Below are 20,340 nucleotides of genomic sequence, written 5' to 3'. Positions count from 1 at the left end.
TATTTAGTTTTTGCAGCAGAGACCTGTGAATCCATCATTTAAGCTTCCAACAGTTGGGGAACAGCAGCTAGCTCTGTTTCCTGCTTCCCTGAAGAGTGACTAATTAATAAACTTTCCCTTAATTGAGTTCCGGCTGCCAAGTCTGCAGGATTACTTGTATATAAGTAAGCAAAAGTTCCATTTTAAACAACACTCCACATTGTCTCATTATATTTGAAACATATAAATTCCCCAAAGTCAAACAGTCTGTGAGCTGGGAGGCTGTGCCTTTTCTGGCTTGGATCCCTCCCCTCGAGAAGCCAGGTGCTCCAGCAGGTTGGAAGGGTCCCCTGGATTCTCCTAGGGGTATTCTGAGTAGCCTAGACACTTACCTTTCTCTATTCTCATCTACTAAAACATTAGAGAGCACCTTTAAAAGAGGTTGTAGAATCCATTAGTGGTATCTACCTTTTCCTTTAACCTGAATTTATTATTTGAAAGCATTTCTCCTTCACAACTTAAAAATGGGAAGATGAGTTTAATGTTAAATATTTAATAAGTGCTCGAGCTTCATGAAGTAGGAGGTATATCGCTGGGTTTAGGAAACTTCCTCACTTAAACTTTTGTGGAAGCTGAATTTCAAGCTCTTGTGTTGAAGTACTTTGCTTCCTTCTCTTCATGATTTCTCTGCTTTCAGATTCCAAAGTAAAAGCAGAACCAAGAAATAAAAATGAAAATCTGAAAACAAGAGTTGTTCTCAGTTTGGTCTGCCACCTCTAAGAAGGAGGAGATTGTCCCACTCTGAGTTTTTCTGCTCAGTGCCATTTGGGAGCCATTTGGCTCAAGATTTGGGTCTTTTATGAGTTACCCTTTGCTGAAAGTAGGAGAATTCACTGCAGGCTATGATGATAATTATTACTGACAACTCCTTAAAAGAATAAAATAAACATTTTTCAGACTCTTACATTCACTCTGCTAAGACATTAACCAGAATTAAACAGTGGGGGCAGGATTTAGAGCCAGCTTCCAGATCCTCAGGAGAAATATGCATACAAATCTGCTGTGGACTTCCAAGGTCTGGATCTTCTTGTCCTTCTCCTAATCCCTTGTTTGCTTCTATAAAATGTTGTTGTAAATGAAAGTGCTCTACAGGGTGTGAACTCTTGTTTGAGAACTAATCTTCCTGGAAAGCTTCCCATGCCACATATTCTGCTTGTCCCCAGTCAAACCATCTCACCAACGTGGGCTCCCAAGAGACACCTGGTCTTCTGCTAAAGAGGGTGCATCTCCCCTGGGTGTCCAACAGATTACAAGTGGGGAGACATTGGTAGCGCAAAGCTGATTCTCAGCACTATAAAGGGCAGCCTTGGTGAGCAGCCCTCCAGCCCTGTGTGGAGATATTTTTATTCCTTCCTGGGGACGCAAGAAGGAGCAGTGTCTAAGGCCAGTCAAAAGTAAAGAAGCAGCACCACAGAAGATGAGTGAATGATTGACAGACACAGCCAACTCGATGACTCTCAAATTCATTGTGGTGAATGAAAAAAGCCAGGCACAAAAGGCCACATAATGGATCCCATGATTCCATTCATATGATATTCTGGATAAAGGCAAAATGGCAGAAAACAAGTCACTGGTCACCAGGGTTAGCGGTGAGAGAAGTGACTGACTACAAAGGGTGAGAGGGAACTTTGCCTTGTTCTGTATTCTGGCAGTAGTGGTGGTCACACAATTGTGTAGACTTGCCAAAACTCATAAATTATACCTCCATGAACCAGGGTTTAAAAATCAACTAAGGAGTAGGAACAACAGCAGGACATGGGTCAACAAGGTGCTGAGATGGTGGGCTTCCACTTGGGGGCAACAGAAGCCCTGAAGAGCTATCTCTACGAGTCCTGGCTTTCAAGTCTTCTGGACAACAAGAAGGCTTAGGGAGAAAGTAGGGGGCCTATTCACAGATCCCAGGTGGATGTCTTATTTCCAGGATGCATCTGGAATAAGTTAGTTGATTGCATTTGCCTTAGTTAATTGGATGTATAATTTCTAGGCCAAGGGTATTCTCCTAACTTACAGTTTTTCGTTTCCTTTTCTGGCACCCACTGTCCCTGGGAGGATCATTCAGGGGGCCAGCCGCCTGGGCTCTGAAAGCCTACAGAGGTGGATTTAAGAGACACGGAGAAAACCCTTCTTCGCCCCCCAGCCCAGCCCAACTTCGGCCCACAACTCACTGTAGAAAGCTGAGTGAGGACAGCAGAACATACTCCCCATGATCCCAGATCCCTAGCACCGCTCCATTAGTACTGGTACTGGAATTGGCTGGGTGTACTCACTACTGACAAACAAGGATGGAGAACTGTACCAAGGCCAGGGCCAGCTTTGACAAGACAGCCAAGGGGAGACTGATCCACAGCGCTGGGGCCGGGAGTGCAGCTTGCCCACAGTGTCACTTCTCTGACGGGAGCCACTTGGGGGAGGCAGTTGGCACCTGACTCCAAAGTCTGACTTACAAACTCGCAAACTGTGTTGAGGCCACAGAGTGGACTCAGGCTGATGATACATGGCATATTTCCAGGGTGTTGTGATGGCTGAATGTTGGTCTTTCTTGATGAGCACCTTCAGGGTTTGTGAACAGAAAGATATTCAGCAGTTGGTTCATTTTTGTAAGTCTATTCTTCCACATGCCCGAGGCAAGTGTGTTTGTAAATTATCCTTAGCAAAGCAAACCTTTTGCCCTTGGACAATTCAAAAGTGAACTTCAGCTCAGACTCTACAATTATCTAAAATTACAAAGCACTGAACTCCATGCTGATGAATTGTACTCTCTTGAGAAAAGGTCACAGCTACCCTAGGTGGGGGTGCATGCATGCGTGGGATGGACTGACTTACTTCCGCCTTTCCCAGTCTTCTCCATCCGGTACTGGTAGATGTGCAGTGTGAAGAGCATGTGGGAGTTGCGGTGGTCATCTTCGTCGCAGTCCTGCTGGTTGCTCCTACGAGAGGCAATGGCAGCGTCCAGGAAAAAGGCAGCCTTCTCTGCAGTGGGAGCCCGCAGCTCGCTCTGGTTCTGAAGCTGAAAGAGAAAGCCAGGAGCTGAGGCTGCAGGATGGGGTGGGGGGGCTTATCTGTCCCTCACGCCAGGGTGTTAAAAGCTTGATTCAGCTGGCTATTCATTTTGCACAGTAAAGCCCTGTGCCCCACTAGGGCCAGAAGTCCTTCTGGGACCAGGTCATATGGAACTCTCAGCTTAATTAGTTCATCTCTGAAAATTAATACTGAGCACACTTAATGGATGCAACCTGTTTGTACCTATTTTATGGTAGAATGTGTAAATAGCAGGTGTGAAAAGCAAATGGTTGTATTGAGTGATCAATGGGAGCAGATGGCCCATCCTTATCTCTGCAGAGGATGGAGAACCGACCTCTTGTGCGATCCGTTTAGCCCAGAAAACACCAGGGATGGGACTGTATCTCAACCTCAGAGTTTAGATTGTTTGAAGGAAAGTAGGTTGCAAAATGTGGTTTTAGACCCAGCAGCACTGGTGTCGCAAAGAAGTTTTTTTAAAAAGTTGGTTAGCTTTCACTTGACTCCTAATTCTTCAGTTATTTAATTTAAAGCTAATTTGAGACTACATTTACTAGCACAGTTATGAACAAAATCATCTTTTCCATGTAAAAGGCACACTGAAATATCCAAGATACTTGAAAATCTCATCTGTGTTTAAAAGATAGCTATTTTTGCCTTCAGTTCCAGGATTCCTATTCATGGCATACTCAATAATTTATTAGAGAAAGTACAGTGGGCTCCAAGTCTTAAGTCTTACGAGAATCCTTAGCAATTACAGTACGCCTGAATTGAAACAATCATATTACCAGAATTTGGCCGGCACTCCGGCTTGTGGGAGAAAAGAAACATGATTTGTTCAGAGAACTAATCTGCAGTATGCCTTAGGGTTGGTACAAATTCTAACAAATTTCTAGTCTGACTTTCTACCTATAGTTTTGAGCTATAAGAGCCAATATTTGGAGCCCAAGACCATCCAAATCCTCAAACTTCAAGGACAGATTGTGTTGTGTGCATGGTTTTGTATTTAGAATGTAAATCAAATAATTTTAAAATGTTTTTCAACAAGAAGAACTGAAACAATGAGGATGCTGATCTTTTCATCTTTTTCTCCATCTTCCGCTAGCCAGATCCTTCATCTAAGTGGAACTTTGTTCATGGACTCATCAGAGTTAACTCACATGTGAACGGTGGTGGGGCAGGGTACTACTTCCATGACAGGGGCTGTGTGGATGTCATCTGAGTACATTTTATGCTTTGGAACAGTGGTTCTCAAAGTGTGATCCGATCCCTGGACTAGCAGTGGCATCACATGAGAGCTTGTTAGAAATGCAAATTTGGGGGCTGTAACCAAGACCTACTGCTGAACCAGAAACCCCTGGGGAGGGGTGAGGCAGTGATCAGTGGCCGTTGTTTTAGCACATCCTCCAGATAACCCTGAAACAGGCTAAAGAGGATTTGAAAGGGAAATGGGAGCATAGGGTATTTTACCCAGAGGCTAGGCATGGTCAGATTGGGTGGGTCTATATGATAGTGACATCCTCACCTAACCAGATGACCCCAGTGGGGATGGGGCAGGGACTTATCAATCTGAACACCTAGCTCAAAAAAGGATGCCTCCAGTAAAACTAGAAAATAACACCTACTGCAGGCTGCTGGGAGGATTGCTTGTTTTGGCTGTCAACCAGGGGCCTGCCAAGTCAATCCGCATCTACTGTCAAAGAACAAGGGAAAGACTCTCACAACAGGCATGACAACCTGAAAAAGCAAACTGGAGCTTCTTTTGGCTTCCACAGCTCCAGTAATTATATCATGGTTCTAATTAGAAAGTGGTTATTAGTTTTTCCTACAGCACTGTTAATTCGGTTGTGAACCAGTGCCAGAAACACAGTTTACAGAGCCATAAACAGCCCAAGTAATGGCTGCAGTTATTTGTCCAGAGCAGTAAATATTTTGGTTTGTTGTTAAACAAAAGAAAGATTGTACCTTTTTGGGAGGAGGGGAGAAGGGGCATAAAAAAAAGTGAGTTCAGTTTCTTCTCAAATGCTATGACAATTGTGGTTCCTGCTCATTGTCAATTAGATTCCAGGTACAAATATTTAGGTTGGGCGAGCAGATGGCCCCACAGCTGCAGGGCATAAAGTTCCAGTCCACTTTAAAGTAAACACTATAAGCCTCCCAGTTTGCATGGTGAGTGACTCATGGGCTCTGCGGCCTCAGCCTCCAAGGTAGGGATGAGCCACCCCTGGGCAAGCCAAGCGTGCAGAAGAGTCACCTGTGTGCCACAGATGGGGTCTTCACAGAGGTACACGCCTGGGGACTGGCCATCCTGCAGGCTGCCCGTGGCCACCTCAGACAGCAGGTCCCGCAGGTTCTCTTCTTTCCCCCACACCTCCACGGCTGAGATCCGGACTGAGAAACGGGCCCCGGTCTTTTCTTTCCGTTCATTGATCAGTTTGAAGAGCCAAGAGATGGCGCAGGGAATGATGCCCAGGTTCTGCATGGAATCATCCTTCCCAATCATGGTATACGATTTTCCTGGACAACAAGGGAAGAGCAGAGAGAGGTTGGACGGTCCAGACATCATTTTATGCAGTCAGAAAAACAGATGCCAAAGATGCAGGAGAAAGGCATAGAGAAGTGGGCCAAAGGTAAGAAAAGGAGTGAAGAAAAGGAGAAAGAAAAACAAGAAGTGGTTGACAATGATAAAAAAATAAAACCTTTCCTAGTGCTAGCGATGAAATGGCTACAGCACAGAATGTGAGAGCCCAAACAAATGGCAAGATGAAATCCAGGCTACCCTGTGTCTACGGCTGTTTTACATAGAGTGGGAAGGCAGGGACTTTTCATCACAATTACTGTGCGTTTTACAGCCACCCCACATATTAAATCCACATACTCACACTTTATATCCTTTCTCAAGTTAAATGCTGTGTATATTTTTATAGCACAAGCAAATTCCATTAAAACTTGAATCACTGCTTTGATCTGAGATCAAGAAGAGAAGGCAAAGGTGGGGGAGAGGGAAGAGACAGAGAGCTGCAGTGGACGTTCTGTCCTGCCTGAGAGCTGGCCTCTGCATCCCCTGCAAGACCTTTGGTGCAGTCTCTACTGGGGGACACTTTTCCAAATTACAGTACTAGCTTATCAGGCACATAAAGAAAGCTGGAGAGCAGACAGACAGCCACAGGTCAGCAGAAGGGCGGTAGGAGGGTTTCCTTCAAACCCTTGCAGGGCATCTTGCTGCCTCCTTTCCCAGCTGCTTTGGCACAGGAGGATTTGTGACAGCGGTTGGATGGATGCCACTGGGAAGTAAGGACGGCTTCGTCTGCTTTCCCCAGGCAGGTCCTTGCGTGGTGCTGGGCTTAGTCTGGAGGTTGCTCCTCTTGCTTTTCCTTTGGCTTCATTGCCAACCCAGATCCTCTTGGGAGGGAGACAGGTGGCCCCATCTGCTTCCCAAACAGCCCCTGCTCAGGAAATGTACATTTTCCTGGTTGCTTTCTGTGCTCAAGCCTGACCTGGACCAAGTGACATTTCCCAGATCTGGAATTGGTTGTTCCTTACTTAGAACAACCTTGCTACTCCCTTATTCCTCTCTTGTACTTGAAGTCTGTCCTACATGGATGGGTGGCCACTTACAACAAGCAGCCTAGGGTGTTTATAATTGTGCAGTTCAGCATCTGAGAGAAACTTAGCCCTTCCTCTCATCTGGGGGCTCTGGGGCTGGTACAGAAGCATGATGGGGACATGGGGAAGCCAAAGAGCAGTATGAAGAAATACAGCTCTCACTAACCCAGCTTGGCATGGCCAAAACAGAACACACAGCCATCCGCTCCGTTGACCACAGACTGGATCACCTCTGCCACGGTCCCAGCGCACACTTCAGCCTGCCAGACACAAGAGGAGACGTGAGTGGTGAGTGGATCATTCAGCTGAGGCATCACTAACGATGCCCAAGTGAGCCTGCCTTGTAGTGGCTTAGGGTTCTCAGGTCCCCACATTCCCACATGGGTCAGCCGCTGCCCTGGAGCTCTGAACCCTCAGGGACCTTCTGCCCCTTGCAAGCCTTGCACACATTAACTGCGAGTGTCCCTTCTGCAAATCCATGGTGCCCTTAGCTGTATCCACAGACCAGGCAGACGCAGGCTATGGTGGGAGAATAGGGTGCTTTCACGGCCCTCATTCCCTTTCCTCCTCTGCTGTGCTGGGCTCTTGCATAAGGCATCGCTACTGTCTACTTGCACTCTGCTAATCAGAGCCTCCTTTCACACACACACACACACTCACACATGCACTCCCACTCACACAGGAGTCTATGAAACGGCCCAGACTTAGCAGAGGCATTAAAGGTGACATGCTACTTTAGGACAGAGACCTTGAGAAACGCCATAGCTCTAATATAAGCAGGAGCTTTGAGATGTCTGTCTGCTTTTTCTCCTGGTCTCTTCTTTTCCAATTCACACATTAGCCTTTTCTCTCCTTCTCCACACATTTACTCAGCATACACATTCTCAACCACCACTTGCCCGTATGTGCCCATTAAAGGGTGTTCTTTAGCCTGTGTGGGTCTCACCCCCAACCTGGTTATCGAACCCTAGACAGGAACCACAGGCTGTGGAGGACACTTTGTATTCCCCCCGTCACCCAGTAATATAGAGCTCTGCAAACAACAGGGATTCAGTGAATTTAGTGGAGCAGACTGGGAGATCTGGGAAATGTCTCCCTGGTTAGCATCTGAGACTTTCACAGCAGCAGGAGGACAAAATTATTCTGTGTCCTTTCACCCTCATTTCTGTCTCAGGGTGGAGCCCAGGGAAGCATTGAGAGCCATGCAGACACTGGGCCTCCGTGGCCCTCAGAGCAATGGGCCTCCCGGCGGGGATCCGGAATTGCCAGCCTTAGCCGTGAATGTAGTTATTCAGCTGTAGGTTTCCGCAGCACAATGAACCTAAGTATTTGGAAATCAATTTTCTCTCCCAAACTGAAATTAAAAAACCACACTCCCAACAATCATCCATTGTTCTGGGGTGGTCGTCTCAGCAGCTCTGCCAGGGGCTCCTTCTGGACCAATGTAGTGGCAGGACAAGGCTGCTCTGGGGACCACAGGATCTTTCACAACCCCCAGGACTGAGGCAAGGACAGCATGAAGCCCCAAAACAGTGGCTGAAGAATCTTGATGGAATTTTCCAGAGGCTCCTCTGCAAAGCAGGGATATGGAATGGGCCAATGAACCCATGAAATGGCTTCTTTGGACCGGAAGTCCACCTTGAGTCACACAGAGAGGAAAATATTAGAGTCTGATGTCACCAGGGAGAATGCTGGTTATGTATGGGCCACACTGCCATCACTGAGACACGTGCATACAGGTCAGAGGACAGGGGACATAGGAGTAGACTCTTGAGGAGTCCCTGCCTGTCTACCCATCAGGAAGAGTGATCAGTGTTCTGTTCATTGGTGTTTTCTGAGAGCTGGAAGGGCCCCTGGAAGCCACTTGCTGCCTCTCCCTGGGGTCCTGGAGAACCGAACAGTCTTCCTGGGCAGTGCAAGTCTTCCAGGAGCCCATGCTCACCCACAGGCTTGAGTACTCCCCACTACCCCTGCCTTAGGCAGACCCAGCAGCAGTTTGTCCCCAAAGTACACAGCTAGTCACTTCTGAGGCCACTTAAGGGCCGTAGGGTGGCTCAGAAGGGCAGGGAGTAGAAAGGACTGTTCTAATCATTGTGTAGCTTTGGGAAGCTGAACTGGGAGAAAGCACAGTTCGTCCCTGCCTGGGGACCATGGTGGCGGCTGCTGCTCCACAGATGAGGACCTGAGAGCGAGACCCACTCTGCTCAAAGGGTGGAGGCTCCAAGGGTCTCACCCCGTGGAGCTGAGTGGGCCATGCCCAGGAGCTTGATATTAATATCAGCACTGATGACATAATAATAAAATAACTAACATTTATTGAGTATTTGCTATGTTCCTGGCTCTGTGCTAGGAACCTCTTGTATGTCCACTCTGTGAGTCACAACAACCCAATGAGGTAACTTTTGGCCATGTCCTCATGGGACAGATGAGGACACTGAGGCCCAGAGAGGTTGAGTGACTTGCTCAAGGATACACTGCTAGAAAATAGTGCACAAAACACAGGAGGTCAAAGATACACTGTATTAAGGAGGATGCAGAAAGGTTACTGAGAGATCCAGGAAGGACTTCTGCTCAGAGAGGGACCATGAGCAAGTGACTTAACTCTTTGTGTCTCAGTTCCCCTCTCTGTCATATGACAAGAGAGAAGACTTCCTTCCCTATAGACTTTTAGAAACAGTCTCCTGGGTGAATTTTATGAAACTTCTTGAAAATTGCAAATTTATACAGAAGCGTAAGTTAGAATATTAGACAGGTGAGCAAATTAAAACATTTTGAAAGGAGTGAGACAGTAATGGTGAGCACACTGAGCTCAGGAACCAAGTGCAAAATGTAAACAAAGACTAGCAATAAAAATGGCTCCTTTTTCTAGAATAAATCTAAAGCTCATTAATAGTCCATGCTTAATTTAGGATTTGCTTTGGAGTTCTCACAACTTACCAAGATTTGCTTCTAAAGTTTTAACTGTGTTAATTAAATTCTTTGTAGGCTATTTATTAGACTCAATGTCAGGTTTACACTGCTGAGCCCATTGGGTAGTACAACACAAAAACTGAAATGAGCAGAGAAACCATAGAACCTATTCATAGAGTACTTTGTCTTCTTCTGGTTCAACTCTTGGGGAAACCACATGCTCAACTTCTTAATGAATGGAGCCTATAATATGCGCTATGGTATAATATGGGAACCCATGAGAACGAACATTATTAAGTTCTATAGTCAGATGCAACATGGAAGAAATTAACAGGCCACAAATGGTAACTACTGGCACTGCTGTTCTCAGGTTCAGCTATAGGATATTTATAACCACACATCCTAAGATGAGCTTTGTATAAATTGTGGGAGTACTAGACATTTATCAGAAAGGAACATATATGATACCACAAAGCAGGCAAAGCAGGACCCTGCACACCTAGACCCTGGGTTATCTATATCTATGTCTGTTTACTCTTGGTGCTAGGGATCAAACCCAGGGCCTTGTATATGATAAGTACATGCTCTGCCACTGAGCTACCCCCCCAGCCCTGCGTTATTCAGTAATTTCTGCAACTAATCAGTCCTCTACTTGTGCCACCTCCCCAACCCTTAGGCCCCTGAAGGAGCAGGCCTTATTTTGTGCCACAGTAGAGGACCTCAGTTGTTGAAGCTCTGGTATGCAATTTTTTTGGCTGCCTGTGGTCCAAAAATCTTGACACATGGACCTCCAAGTAATCCCCAAATTATATTGGTAGTAGATTAGCAAAAATGTCCCGTTTTCCACCCTGCTTTGTGTACATGTTTCTGGCAATGTGACTTTGCCGCTCATCCAATCAAAAGGACTCTCTTCCCTACTCCTCCAATCTGAGTGAATAGAATGCAGAAGTGATGCTGCACAAGTGGTGGGCCTAGGCCTCAAGGGATATGCATGCTTAAATCCTGGGCACTGCCATACAAGCAAGTCCAAGCCAGCCTGCAAGAGATACCAGTTGACCTTGCCAATGTCATTCAAGATCAGCTTAAAGCCAACCAAACTCCAAACATGTGACAGCATCCAGCTGAGATCCTCAGAGATGCCTAGGCAACCCACAGCTTATCACAGAGCCAAGCTAGAATGGCTTGGCTGACCCAAGAGCAATAATAAATGCCTACTGTTTTAAGCACTGAATTTGAAGGTGGTATATAAAGCAGCAACAGCTAACTGATACATATTTATATAACAGGTATATAAGATATATATCCAAGCCTCTTTTATTTCCCACTATCCCACTGATCCAGGCCACAGGTTGCATTCTAGCCTCAGTTTCCTTGTCTAGCACTCCGGTTCCTTACAAGGATTACAGACCTGCCCTCAGTCCCAGTGGATTTATACACAGCCCTAGGACACTGGCTGATTTTAATCCAGCTCCCTGAAACATTTTCACTTTCTAAAATGCCTACAACCAGAAGCGCAGGCAGGAGTAGAGTTCTAAGGGACCCATGACTAGCACCTTGATATAGCTGTGCCCATAACTTCTAATCCTGCCTGTTATCCTCTTGCTTCTGTGTGTCGCTCACTGACTGGCTTGTTCTTCCTTCTCCCCAGGCAGATATTTTATTGATATCCCAGCAGAATGAACTTGCCCAAGGTATGATCCCAGGAGCTCAGAAGGACTGGACTATTCAATGGAGCTCAAGATGAGGGTGGAAGGGTTCACCCACCACAGGGCTCCAAAAGACAACAGCTCACAGGTCCTAGAGAATAGGCAAACTCTCTTTTGTCAACACTGCCTGAGCTGGAGAGGGGGATTATACCCACCTGAGAAGCATCCTGTGGAAAAACTGCATCAAAGGCAAACATCTTAGGAGGAACCTGGTTACTTCTTTTCTGAAAGGCATTTTGACCTCCACAAGTCAGGGGGTCATACAAGGTGATCTGCTTCTTCCGTGGGTCCACCTTTAAGAAAGAGCTGGATTCTGAGGTATCACGAGCCAAAGTGGAACAAATTCGAAGCATGACTTTGACCTGGTAAGCAAAGATGGGAAACAAGATGGATTAGGATAGCTGGACACGTGATGATGGAGGACTCTCATATAGACAGGTGATATAAATATTCACAGCAGCATTGAACCTTCTTGTGATACATTATGATGAAAATCTCCATGAATTAGCAACCTAAATCATTGCTGGAGAAAGATGATTTATTCATAATTACCAGGTAGAATATTTTGATATGTCCATTACTTTAATACAGAGGTGGTACATCATGTTCTTTGTCTTTCTATTAATATAAATTAAAAATTAACTGTGCCCTGGTGGTCCAATTACATAGATGAAAAGCTAATCCGGACTGTCAAGCTATAGGGGCTGGCGCAGTCCCCTTGAAACTCACAGATCAATAAACCATGCACATAAAAGTTAGCTCCATAATTTACTCCCCTTCTCGGCTCATCAGGACTCTGGGAGACAAAAATCCACACTTATTAGTGTCATCATTAAAGGCCTGTGAAATGGCCTGTTTTTAATGGGCAGCATTTGAAATGCATTCCAAGGGGCAACAGTGATAAAAGATTGGCTTGCAACATGTTATTTGGGATGCCATTAAGTGGGCCCAGAGAAGTTGTCATTTCAGGGAATGAAAGCGCATCTCTGTGGGAAACAGAAGGCAGTGCCCTTTAACCCACCTTCTGAGCCACTGAACGAGAACATCTCCGGCACTTGTGACCGGCTCAGCCCAGCCCCATGGCTAAGCCTGGTGCTCAAGGAAATACCCAGCCTGCCTCAGAGTCCTACAGCGAGCAGAAATCAAGGTGAAGCCACACGTAGGTCTGGAGGCTCCAGTCCTGAGAAGTGGATAACATTTGTTCTCCTACCAGCTCTTTGTCACCAGGTCAGTCCAACAAGGGATGGGGGACTTCCTTGAGTGCCTACTATGAGGCAGCTCTGTGCTAGGCCCGAGTGGTGCAAAGACACATAATGCATAGGGTAGCGGGTCGTGCAGATGCAGAAACATAATTTCAGGAATAATTAGACAAATTGTGAAGGTATCCAGAAGGATTATTCTTAAAAGCTTGACCTCTCTGCCTAATCAGTTGTCAGGCTTGATGAAATCTCCATCATGCAAATTTTGGGAAAGGGGTTGTTATGAATTTTTAAATGAAATATCTCAAACATACAGTGACGTTCAGAGAATACTATACACTGTGCATGATGAAGTGAGATCGTCCTCTTGCGGACCTCAGCTCTGTCTGCCAAGCCACAGTGACTCATTTGCAGTGCACAAGGCTGAAACATAAAGAATCTGTGGTCATCAGGCTCACTGGAGATGCAGCAGTGTGGCCGGCTGTGCCTGTGCATATAAGGTGATTCCTCCAGTGTGGACCTGGAGGTCAGGTGTCACAGCAGAAGGTGCCCAAGGCAGGAGGAGGCTGGCTTCTCCGAGTGCAAATACTGGTACTCCCACTGTGAGGTCATGGACTGATTCCTGCCTTGTTCTGAGGGTCCATTGTGTGCCAGAACTGTGCTATTATCTACATTATTTCATTTTATCCTCCCATTAATCCAGTGTGTAGGCACACTTGTCCAGGTTTTACAGAGCAGGAAACAGATGTTACACAACTTGTCCTGGATCAGTGAACTGGTAGGTGGTAAGGGTGGGCTCTGATCCACCTCCAAACCCCACACTTTTCCCATTATCCCAACTGCTGCTTCACACAGTTAACAGTTAAACTTCTTGCAACTTCAGTTTTCCCATCTGTACAACAGGAATAACAATGACTGTCTTAGGGGACTGTTGGGAGAATTCAGAAAATCAGCATATGAGGATATGAGGTGCTGAATGCAGTACAGCACACAGTGGGTGCTCAATTCTTGTTTTGCTTCCTTCCCTTTACTTCTCTTCCCTTTACTTCTAGCCCTCTAGCCACTGATACCTTATCATTTTCCAACAGTGGTGTTCATGATAAGGTTTCAGAACTCCCTCCTCCTAGTAAAATGTGGAATCTCACAGCCACTGTACACTGCATAATACATTTACCTTCATTTCTTGTTCAATGTGACTCTGTCGTCTGTTTTCAGTTGCATTCTTTTCTATAGATTTGCCCCAGTTACCCAGGAGGTGGGATATGAGCAGGTATTCACACTGCCACTTTGGGGAGGTGGCTGGGGCCTCTAGCCTCTGTCTAAGTGACTCTCCTTGCCCCAACCAGGGCACGGCACAGGTCAAGAATGAAGCGACACCAGGCAGAACTGATGGAACCGCATGGCCCACTGCCTTTCTCTTTCACAATTTCGCATGCCATTCCTGGGTGACTTGAGGTGCTGAATGTAAAACATGAGCTGAGCCAGGAAGAGAAGCAGGAAGAGGTGAAATTAGTGAGCCATTAGCGGGAGTGGACCGCTCCTGCATCTTAATGAAGCACCAGACCTGAGGTTGGTTTTCTGCAGATTGGCCAAGGAGATGCTCAGTTCTTCTAAGATTCATTGAACTTGGAGCTGGGGGAAATGCCACACTCCACTCTTTTCTTCGCAATTCACTTAAATAAATGGAGGTATTTTCCCTCCTTCAAGGAAGGAAATTGGGTTTTTCTGCTTCACCTCCTTTGTGTCATTATTCCTTTAGTCCAGCACTCCACTTCCTGCTTAATCCTCGGTAATTAAAGAGCTTAGGAGATACCACTTATGATCAAGGAAGTCCCTCAGACTTCTTGCCAGGAGTTACAAACACTGTTTTTTGTTACAAACACTGTTAGGTTCTTGGCAACAGCTACTTCAACCCTGCCCCTCCCTGCTGCTCTGCTTAAAGGGTCTGGGCAGTCGTTAACATGTTAACATGGCACAGTCTTCTTAGCTCTCTGGGTCCGGTCTGGGAGAGTCACTATGTCAAAGCCAAGGGTAGACCTGGGGGAATGGGAGGCAGGAAGCTAAGGAACCGTCCACGTGGGGGCGCTGACTCCCTGATTCACACCAGCAGACACTGGCACTTCTGCATTAAAGTCCCTGCTGGTAGGGACCCCATTTTGCCTCATTTGTCTAATTACGCAGTGGCTGGTGCGAGACAGCTGTTGCTCTGGGCAGCAGTTGTCTTTATGTCCTGCTCATTAATCATTTCAGCTCCACCTTCTGGATGGCATCGTGAGAGGGAGGGAGAAAGGGACTGTGAGACACTAAGCCAGGCAAAGCCTCGCTCCTCAATGGCACAAAGACTCCATCGATACGGAGACAGTTGCTGGCTGCCACCCAGCTTTATTGGAGGCTAATGAGAAGTGGGCCCATAATCACTCAGTGCTGCTGCTACTCATGATGGAGGCAGGCAGACCTTCCTGTCTGTCCCCAGCCATGTAGCATCCCACACGGTACACACCTAGCAAGGCTCTTCCCTGCCTGTTTCTCTACCCAGAAGCTGTTGAGTCGAAGGCTTTTGTTCAACTATAAGATTCAGGAGGGCTTCAGGCAATTTGCCCATTTGAAGGATCCACACCAATCAAAGGCCACACAGGATGACAAGGTCCTGGAGAAAGGGAGGGCCGGGTCAATCACTCTCATGTGGATCTCTGTTGAGTCCCCTGGTGACACCCACAGTCAGGTCCTCTGTCTGTGTCTTGGCCACAGTCAAGGCTCAATAATAGTTTGCTTTTTCTTCCACAAGGTTACAGGCCACAGAGTTAAATTAACCACTAGCATCTTTTACTTCCTTTACATTTTTAAATTTTAACTTCCTTTATTCTGATTTTTAAGAATCAGTTCAGTAGAAACTTGTCAAGATGCAGATGGATCAGCGTAGCCAGAAATACCCCTTGGGATCATTTTTGTCTCCATCTCAGCAGTATTGGAATTTTCTTTCCTGAAGTCTTCCACATCTGTTCTGAAGTTCCTATAGCACGCCTGGAAACTGTTCTCTAAGGTAAATCAGAGGGGATAGGATAGGTTGGTGAAAACCCTCCTAAGAATGTAAGAATGGTGGTGAGGGGGCAAAGCAAGACTGTCAGATGGGATTCTAAAAGCAAAGGGGCCTTGGGACAGGAGAGACAGCATAGATGGACTGAAGAGCCAGCTAGCAACTAACTCCAGCCCAGGATCCTGGTTCTCTCCCAGAGAGACAAGTGGTCAGGGGGCGGGGGGGGGGGATGCTGGAATTCCCATGGTGGACACAGGCTGCAGAAATCCTGACCCTGCTGTGTCTCTGCCTCACACGGGAGCAAGCCAGTGTGGAAGAAAGAGTGAGTTGGAGGTGCCAGGCTCCACCTGAGGAGAGGAGGTGGAGGGTGAAAAGCAGGGCCACACTGTCCTTGGGACAGATCAGGGAGCCTTTCCCATATTTTTTGGATGGGATCTCCCCCTTTACAGCTGCAGGTGTGATGGCTACCATAGTGGACCAGGAGCCAGCCCTAGAATCTCACCCAGGTGTCGCTACCACTGCATCACTGTGTGGGCCTCTAAGCGTGGGCCTTGGCATCATGATCCCTAAGATGGACCTGCTGTTCCATCTCCCTTGAGGGAGAGATGTGAAGACACAAGATAAAAGTAGGCCGTGTAGCAGCCTACAGGCACAAAGCAGTACAGTCAGCCTCCGTATCCACAGGTTCTGCATCCACAAATTCAACCAAGTGTGGATTGAAAATGTTTGGGGAAAAAATTGTCTATACTTAAAATATACTGATTTTTTTCTTATCATTATTCCCTAAACAATACAGTATAATAATTATTTACATAGCCTTTTCATTGTATTAAGTATTATAATTCATTGAGAGATTATTTCAAAGTGTACAGGAGGGTGTGCATGGGTTATATGCAAATGCTGCACCATTTTATATAAGGGACTTGACTGGCTGTGGATTTTTGCATTTGTGGGAGGTCCTAGAACTAATCAATTGATAACAAGGGATAATTATATTACTCTAAGGAAGAGAGGAAGAAAGGTGAGATGGAGAGGGGCCGGGAGGGACTACTATCTTCAAGTCAGCTGGCACGATGGACTTCTGCATCAAACCAACAGCAGCAGAAACCTTCTCCAAGATTTAATATTAAAAATTAAAACAAAATTAAACACACATAGGCATAAACAAGACAAACAAAAACCAAACTATTTTCCTCCTTCCTTCCGTTGAATTGAAAGGATATATGACCTGCTTCCATTTTTTGTGAAGGTGAGAAATCCACGCAAATTTGATCTAAGCATATACAAGCTAAACGTGGTATTTCATCCCTACTTTTCGTTTTTTTTGGTACTGGGGATTGAACTCAGAACCTTGTGCTTGCCAGGCAGGCGCGATGTGACCGAGCTAAATCCCCGGCCCCTACTTTTCTTTCTTGAGCAGGCAAGGTGTTAGACGTGGTCTGTCCACCTATGGTACATTAGTCACCTCAGGAACATCCCAGGCATTCTAAGTGAGATGATCAGAGATACAGGAATGCTAAGCAGTGTACACTTTTCAATATTTTCTCAACACACTCGTCTCAGATCTACCGAGAAATCTGGCAACCCTCCACATTGTTCTATGCTGCGACAGCCGGACAAATGTATCATAAAAGATTTGGATGAAGTACCAGTTTCTAAAAACTCACTGCAAGGTTAGGGGTGCAATTTTCCAGCCACTATTTAAAGAATCCCTTCCTCTTTAAACAATACAACGTAAAACTGTATAGCTAACCTGCTACTGGCACATCGAACTTCATAAATAAGATTTTCCCTTCCCCTTTCCATTTACCCAAAGTGCTGCTTAATGTGATCGGAGAGGCAGGCAATGACGCTGAAGCAAATTTAAAACAGGTTTTATAAAAGGAGGAAGTTTAAATACTTTCCTGGTAAAATTTCTGTAAGTGATGTGAAATTACTTTTCCTGAAGGATGATATTTGTGATTTCACATGACTGAAATGGCCCAGAAGTTTTTTTAGGAGTCCACAGAAGTCATGATCTTGGAAGTCTCAAATAACTCCATTACCAGGAAATATAGGGCAGAACCAAGAGGGCTGTAATCCCTAAATTTAGAAGGAGGTTTTAAATATATCTTAGAAAGCCCTTGTTCCATGACACCATAGTTACCATTAGAGAATTACAAATCCACACCTGAGGGGACCCCAGAGGTTTTAAGCACAGTTTAGTTACAGAACAAAATCTAATTAAGTTTCTTTGTACAAAACACAGTAATAATCCTACATGGTATATTAAAAAATCAAGGGGCAAAGTCCAGAGCCACAGGACAAGTTTGGAGGATGTGAGGGAGAACTATGGGAGACAGAGGTGCACTCTGGGCCTATTTGGGAGCAGTGTCTGCTCAGTACTGACAAAATCAGTCAGTTGACTATCAGCACTATGGCCTTACTTCTTTACTAGTTGTACAAATCTTACAATATACAGAGGACTTCCTCTAATTTATCTAATTTCCACTTGGTTCCCCCGTAGCAGCTCTAGTAAGGAATAGAATTCCTATGACCATCTCCCTGCTTTGAGGCTAAAGAGATGGAGGTTTGAAGGACTCGTGATGTGCCCAAGCCAACTGCCTGGTGCTGGCCTGGATTTCCTCCTCTGGCCGTGAGCGTCCCAGGGCTTGGGTTGCAGGCCGGCCGAGCTCAAGCACTCAGGAGTGGAAGGGGCGGGGTGGGGCCTGTCCCTGCACCAGGGCGGCTGCCTTCTCAGAGGTGCCAGTAGGTGCGCTCGTGTGGTGCCAGACTGCAAATAATGAGCAGCCATGGCATCGGAGAGGGAAGATTTACCTTATTAAAAGGCGGGCTGGGAAAGGTGACAAGCGGTGGCACAACAGGGCTAAGTGTGAGGGAAGCATGTGCAAGACCAGAAAGTGGAGCCCGATAATGAGACGCACTCAATAGCGCTTCGGGGAGCGGAGGGGGTTAGAAAATTCCCGGAAGCTCTTCATCAATGTGCATCTGTCACCAGGCAAACCCAGCAAGGGACTGCAGTGCTGGAGGGAGGGAGTGAGAAACCCAGAGAGAAAGCCCTTTCGCTAATGGCTGGGCAGCCTTGGGGAGCAGGGTCCCTCAGACCAATTAGCAGGCTCGGGAGGGAGGTGGCCAGGCTGTAAGGATGCAGTCAGTCACATTTCTGGGCTAGTCTGTCACATAGGACTAAACTCTGACAGTGGCCTATTTAGAAAGCACCTCATTCTGTTAAGGAACTTATTTTAAATGTATGAGCTGGTGTAAAGACATAGCCACAGACAGGCATCCTCAGGTCTGAGGTGAAGGCGGGTGTGGGAGTCTGAGGTCCCTGGTCCACCCACTCCAATGGCAGTGACATTCGCTGTCATAGCCTCCCAGCTGTGACTTACATGGAGTATGGCCTGAGACATTGGGGCACAGGCTCTGAGACCGGCTCCTGGGTCTGAGTTCAGGCAGAACCTTTCACTGGTGTGTTTCTGTGGACAAGTGATTTGATTCCCTCTGTGCTGCATCTATAACCTGCTCATAATAAGAGCACTGACCTAGCAGGGTTAAAATGATGATTAAGGGAGAAAAAGGCTGTCACATATCTTTCAACAGTGCCTGCGACACAGCGAATGCTCATTAATATTAGCTATTATTACTTTATGATGAGTCCTGAGGCTGCAAGAAAGATCACGCAGTTAGACAGATCCTGGCTCTTGGTAGCTGTGTGACCATGAACATGTTATTATTAAACACAGTTTCTATAAAATAGAGACAGTAGCCCCTTTTGAAATTGGCTAAGGTCTAGACCTTACTAAGCATAAATTTCTTCAGAAACAAAGTTCCTAAGTTGTCCTTCTGGAAGAGTCTCCAGAGTCAACCCAAGGACAGTTTGGAATTGGCTGTTCAAGGATGGACATGTATGGAGCGGCCAGCTCCTCTGGTCAATTACCTTCCAATGTCACAAACTCAAAACACCCCTTGCTCCCTCCTCCTGCCCCCAAGAATACAACTACCTTGAAAAGAAAGCCATAGCTCTGTGAGAAGCCGTGCTGACCTTTCACACATGAATGAAAGACCCCCTTTCTCACCATCCATGGACAAGCAGCTTTCCCCCTCTGCCTTGCTATGAATTCTCCTGCTACCAACCAGCTGGAGAGGCGGGTCTGAGCTTACAGATCCTGGCCTCCTTGCCAGTTGACCAGGCAATAAAGACATTTCTCTCTGCAAAAATTGGTGCTATAGGGTCGGGGATTTAGTTCAGTGGCACCACGCCTGCCTTGGAAGCACAAGGTCCTGAGTTTGATCCCCGGTACCAAAAGAAAAAAAAAATGGTGCCATAGTACTACTGGCTTCTATGAGTTTCCTGAAAATTTCCCATGACTGTTAAGCAAATCATCACACTAAGCACTTGGCACAAAGTGAGTCCTTGATCAATAATAGCCACTATCACATCTAACCCAAAACTACAAGGAGTCGAGGGGCCTTAGGAGCCCATTTCCTCAGGAATCTAACAAATGTTCACTGCTCTCCTCCTGCCATTTAACCACCTTGACCTGGGGCTTCAGGAGACGCAGTCACTAGATTCATTCTAAACTGTCTTCTGTCCATAAAGCAGGGGCAGATTCAATGTTTGCCCAAGGTCATCCAAGGTTAAACTGAGGTCTCCCAACTTCCACCCATATTCTCTTTTGCTCGATTTTTGGTACACACTAGACAAGCGACAATCAGCTATTTTTTTTCTTGAACATTGGGTAGAAAAACTATTGTGGTTAGGAAGAGAAAACATTGATTCAAGAGATAAAATAGCACAGAAGTAATTTTTGAAACAGCAGTAGGTACT

General features: G+C 46.2%; 1 protein-coding gene across 3 annotated transcripts in view; it reads right to left on the bottom strand.

Annotated features, from left to right (window-relative positions):
• The window catches only part of Kif26b (kinesin family member 26B), a 548,528-nt gene that overhangs the window by 80,431 nt on the left and 447,757 nt on the right, over positions 1 to 20,340 (bottom strand). For all 3 annotated transcript variants that reach the window (XM_087194066.1, XM_021265513.2, XM_004853491.3), the window contains 4 exons: positions 11,435 to 11,641; positions 6,830 to 6,923; positions 5,312 to 5,574; positions 2,863 to 3,046 (listed from right to left, as the gene is read on the bottom strand). In XM_087194066.1, coding sequence (XP_087050192.1) covers positions 2,863 to 3,046; positions 5,312 to 5,574; positions 6,830 to 6,923; positions 11,435 to 11,641 — 748 coding nt within the window. The remainder of the gene's footprint in view (positions 1 to 2,862; positions 3,047 to 5,311; positions 5,575 to 6,829; positions 6,924 to 11,434; positions 11,642 to 20,340) is intronic.

This window comes from Heterocephalus glaber, unplaced genomic scaffold, assembly GCF_053883595.1.
Source record: "Heterocephalus glaber isolate CG9 unplaced genomic scaffold, H.glaber_assembly_v1.0 deba00001600, whole genome shotgun sequence".
NCBI classification, from domain to species: domain Eukaryota; kingdom Metazoa; phylum Chordata; class Mammalia; order Rodentia; family Bathyergidae; genus Heterocephalus; species Heterocephalus glaber.
This window is presented reverse-complemented; position numbering and strand designations above follow the sequence as displayed.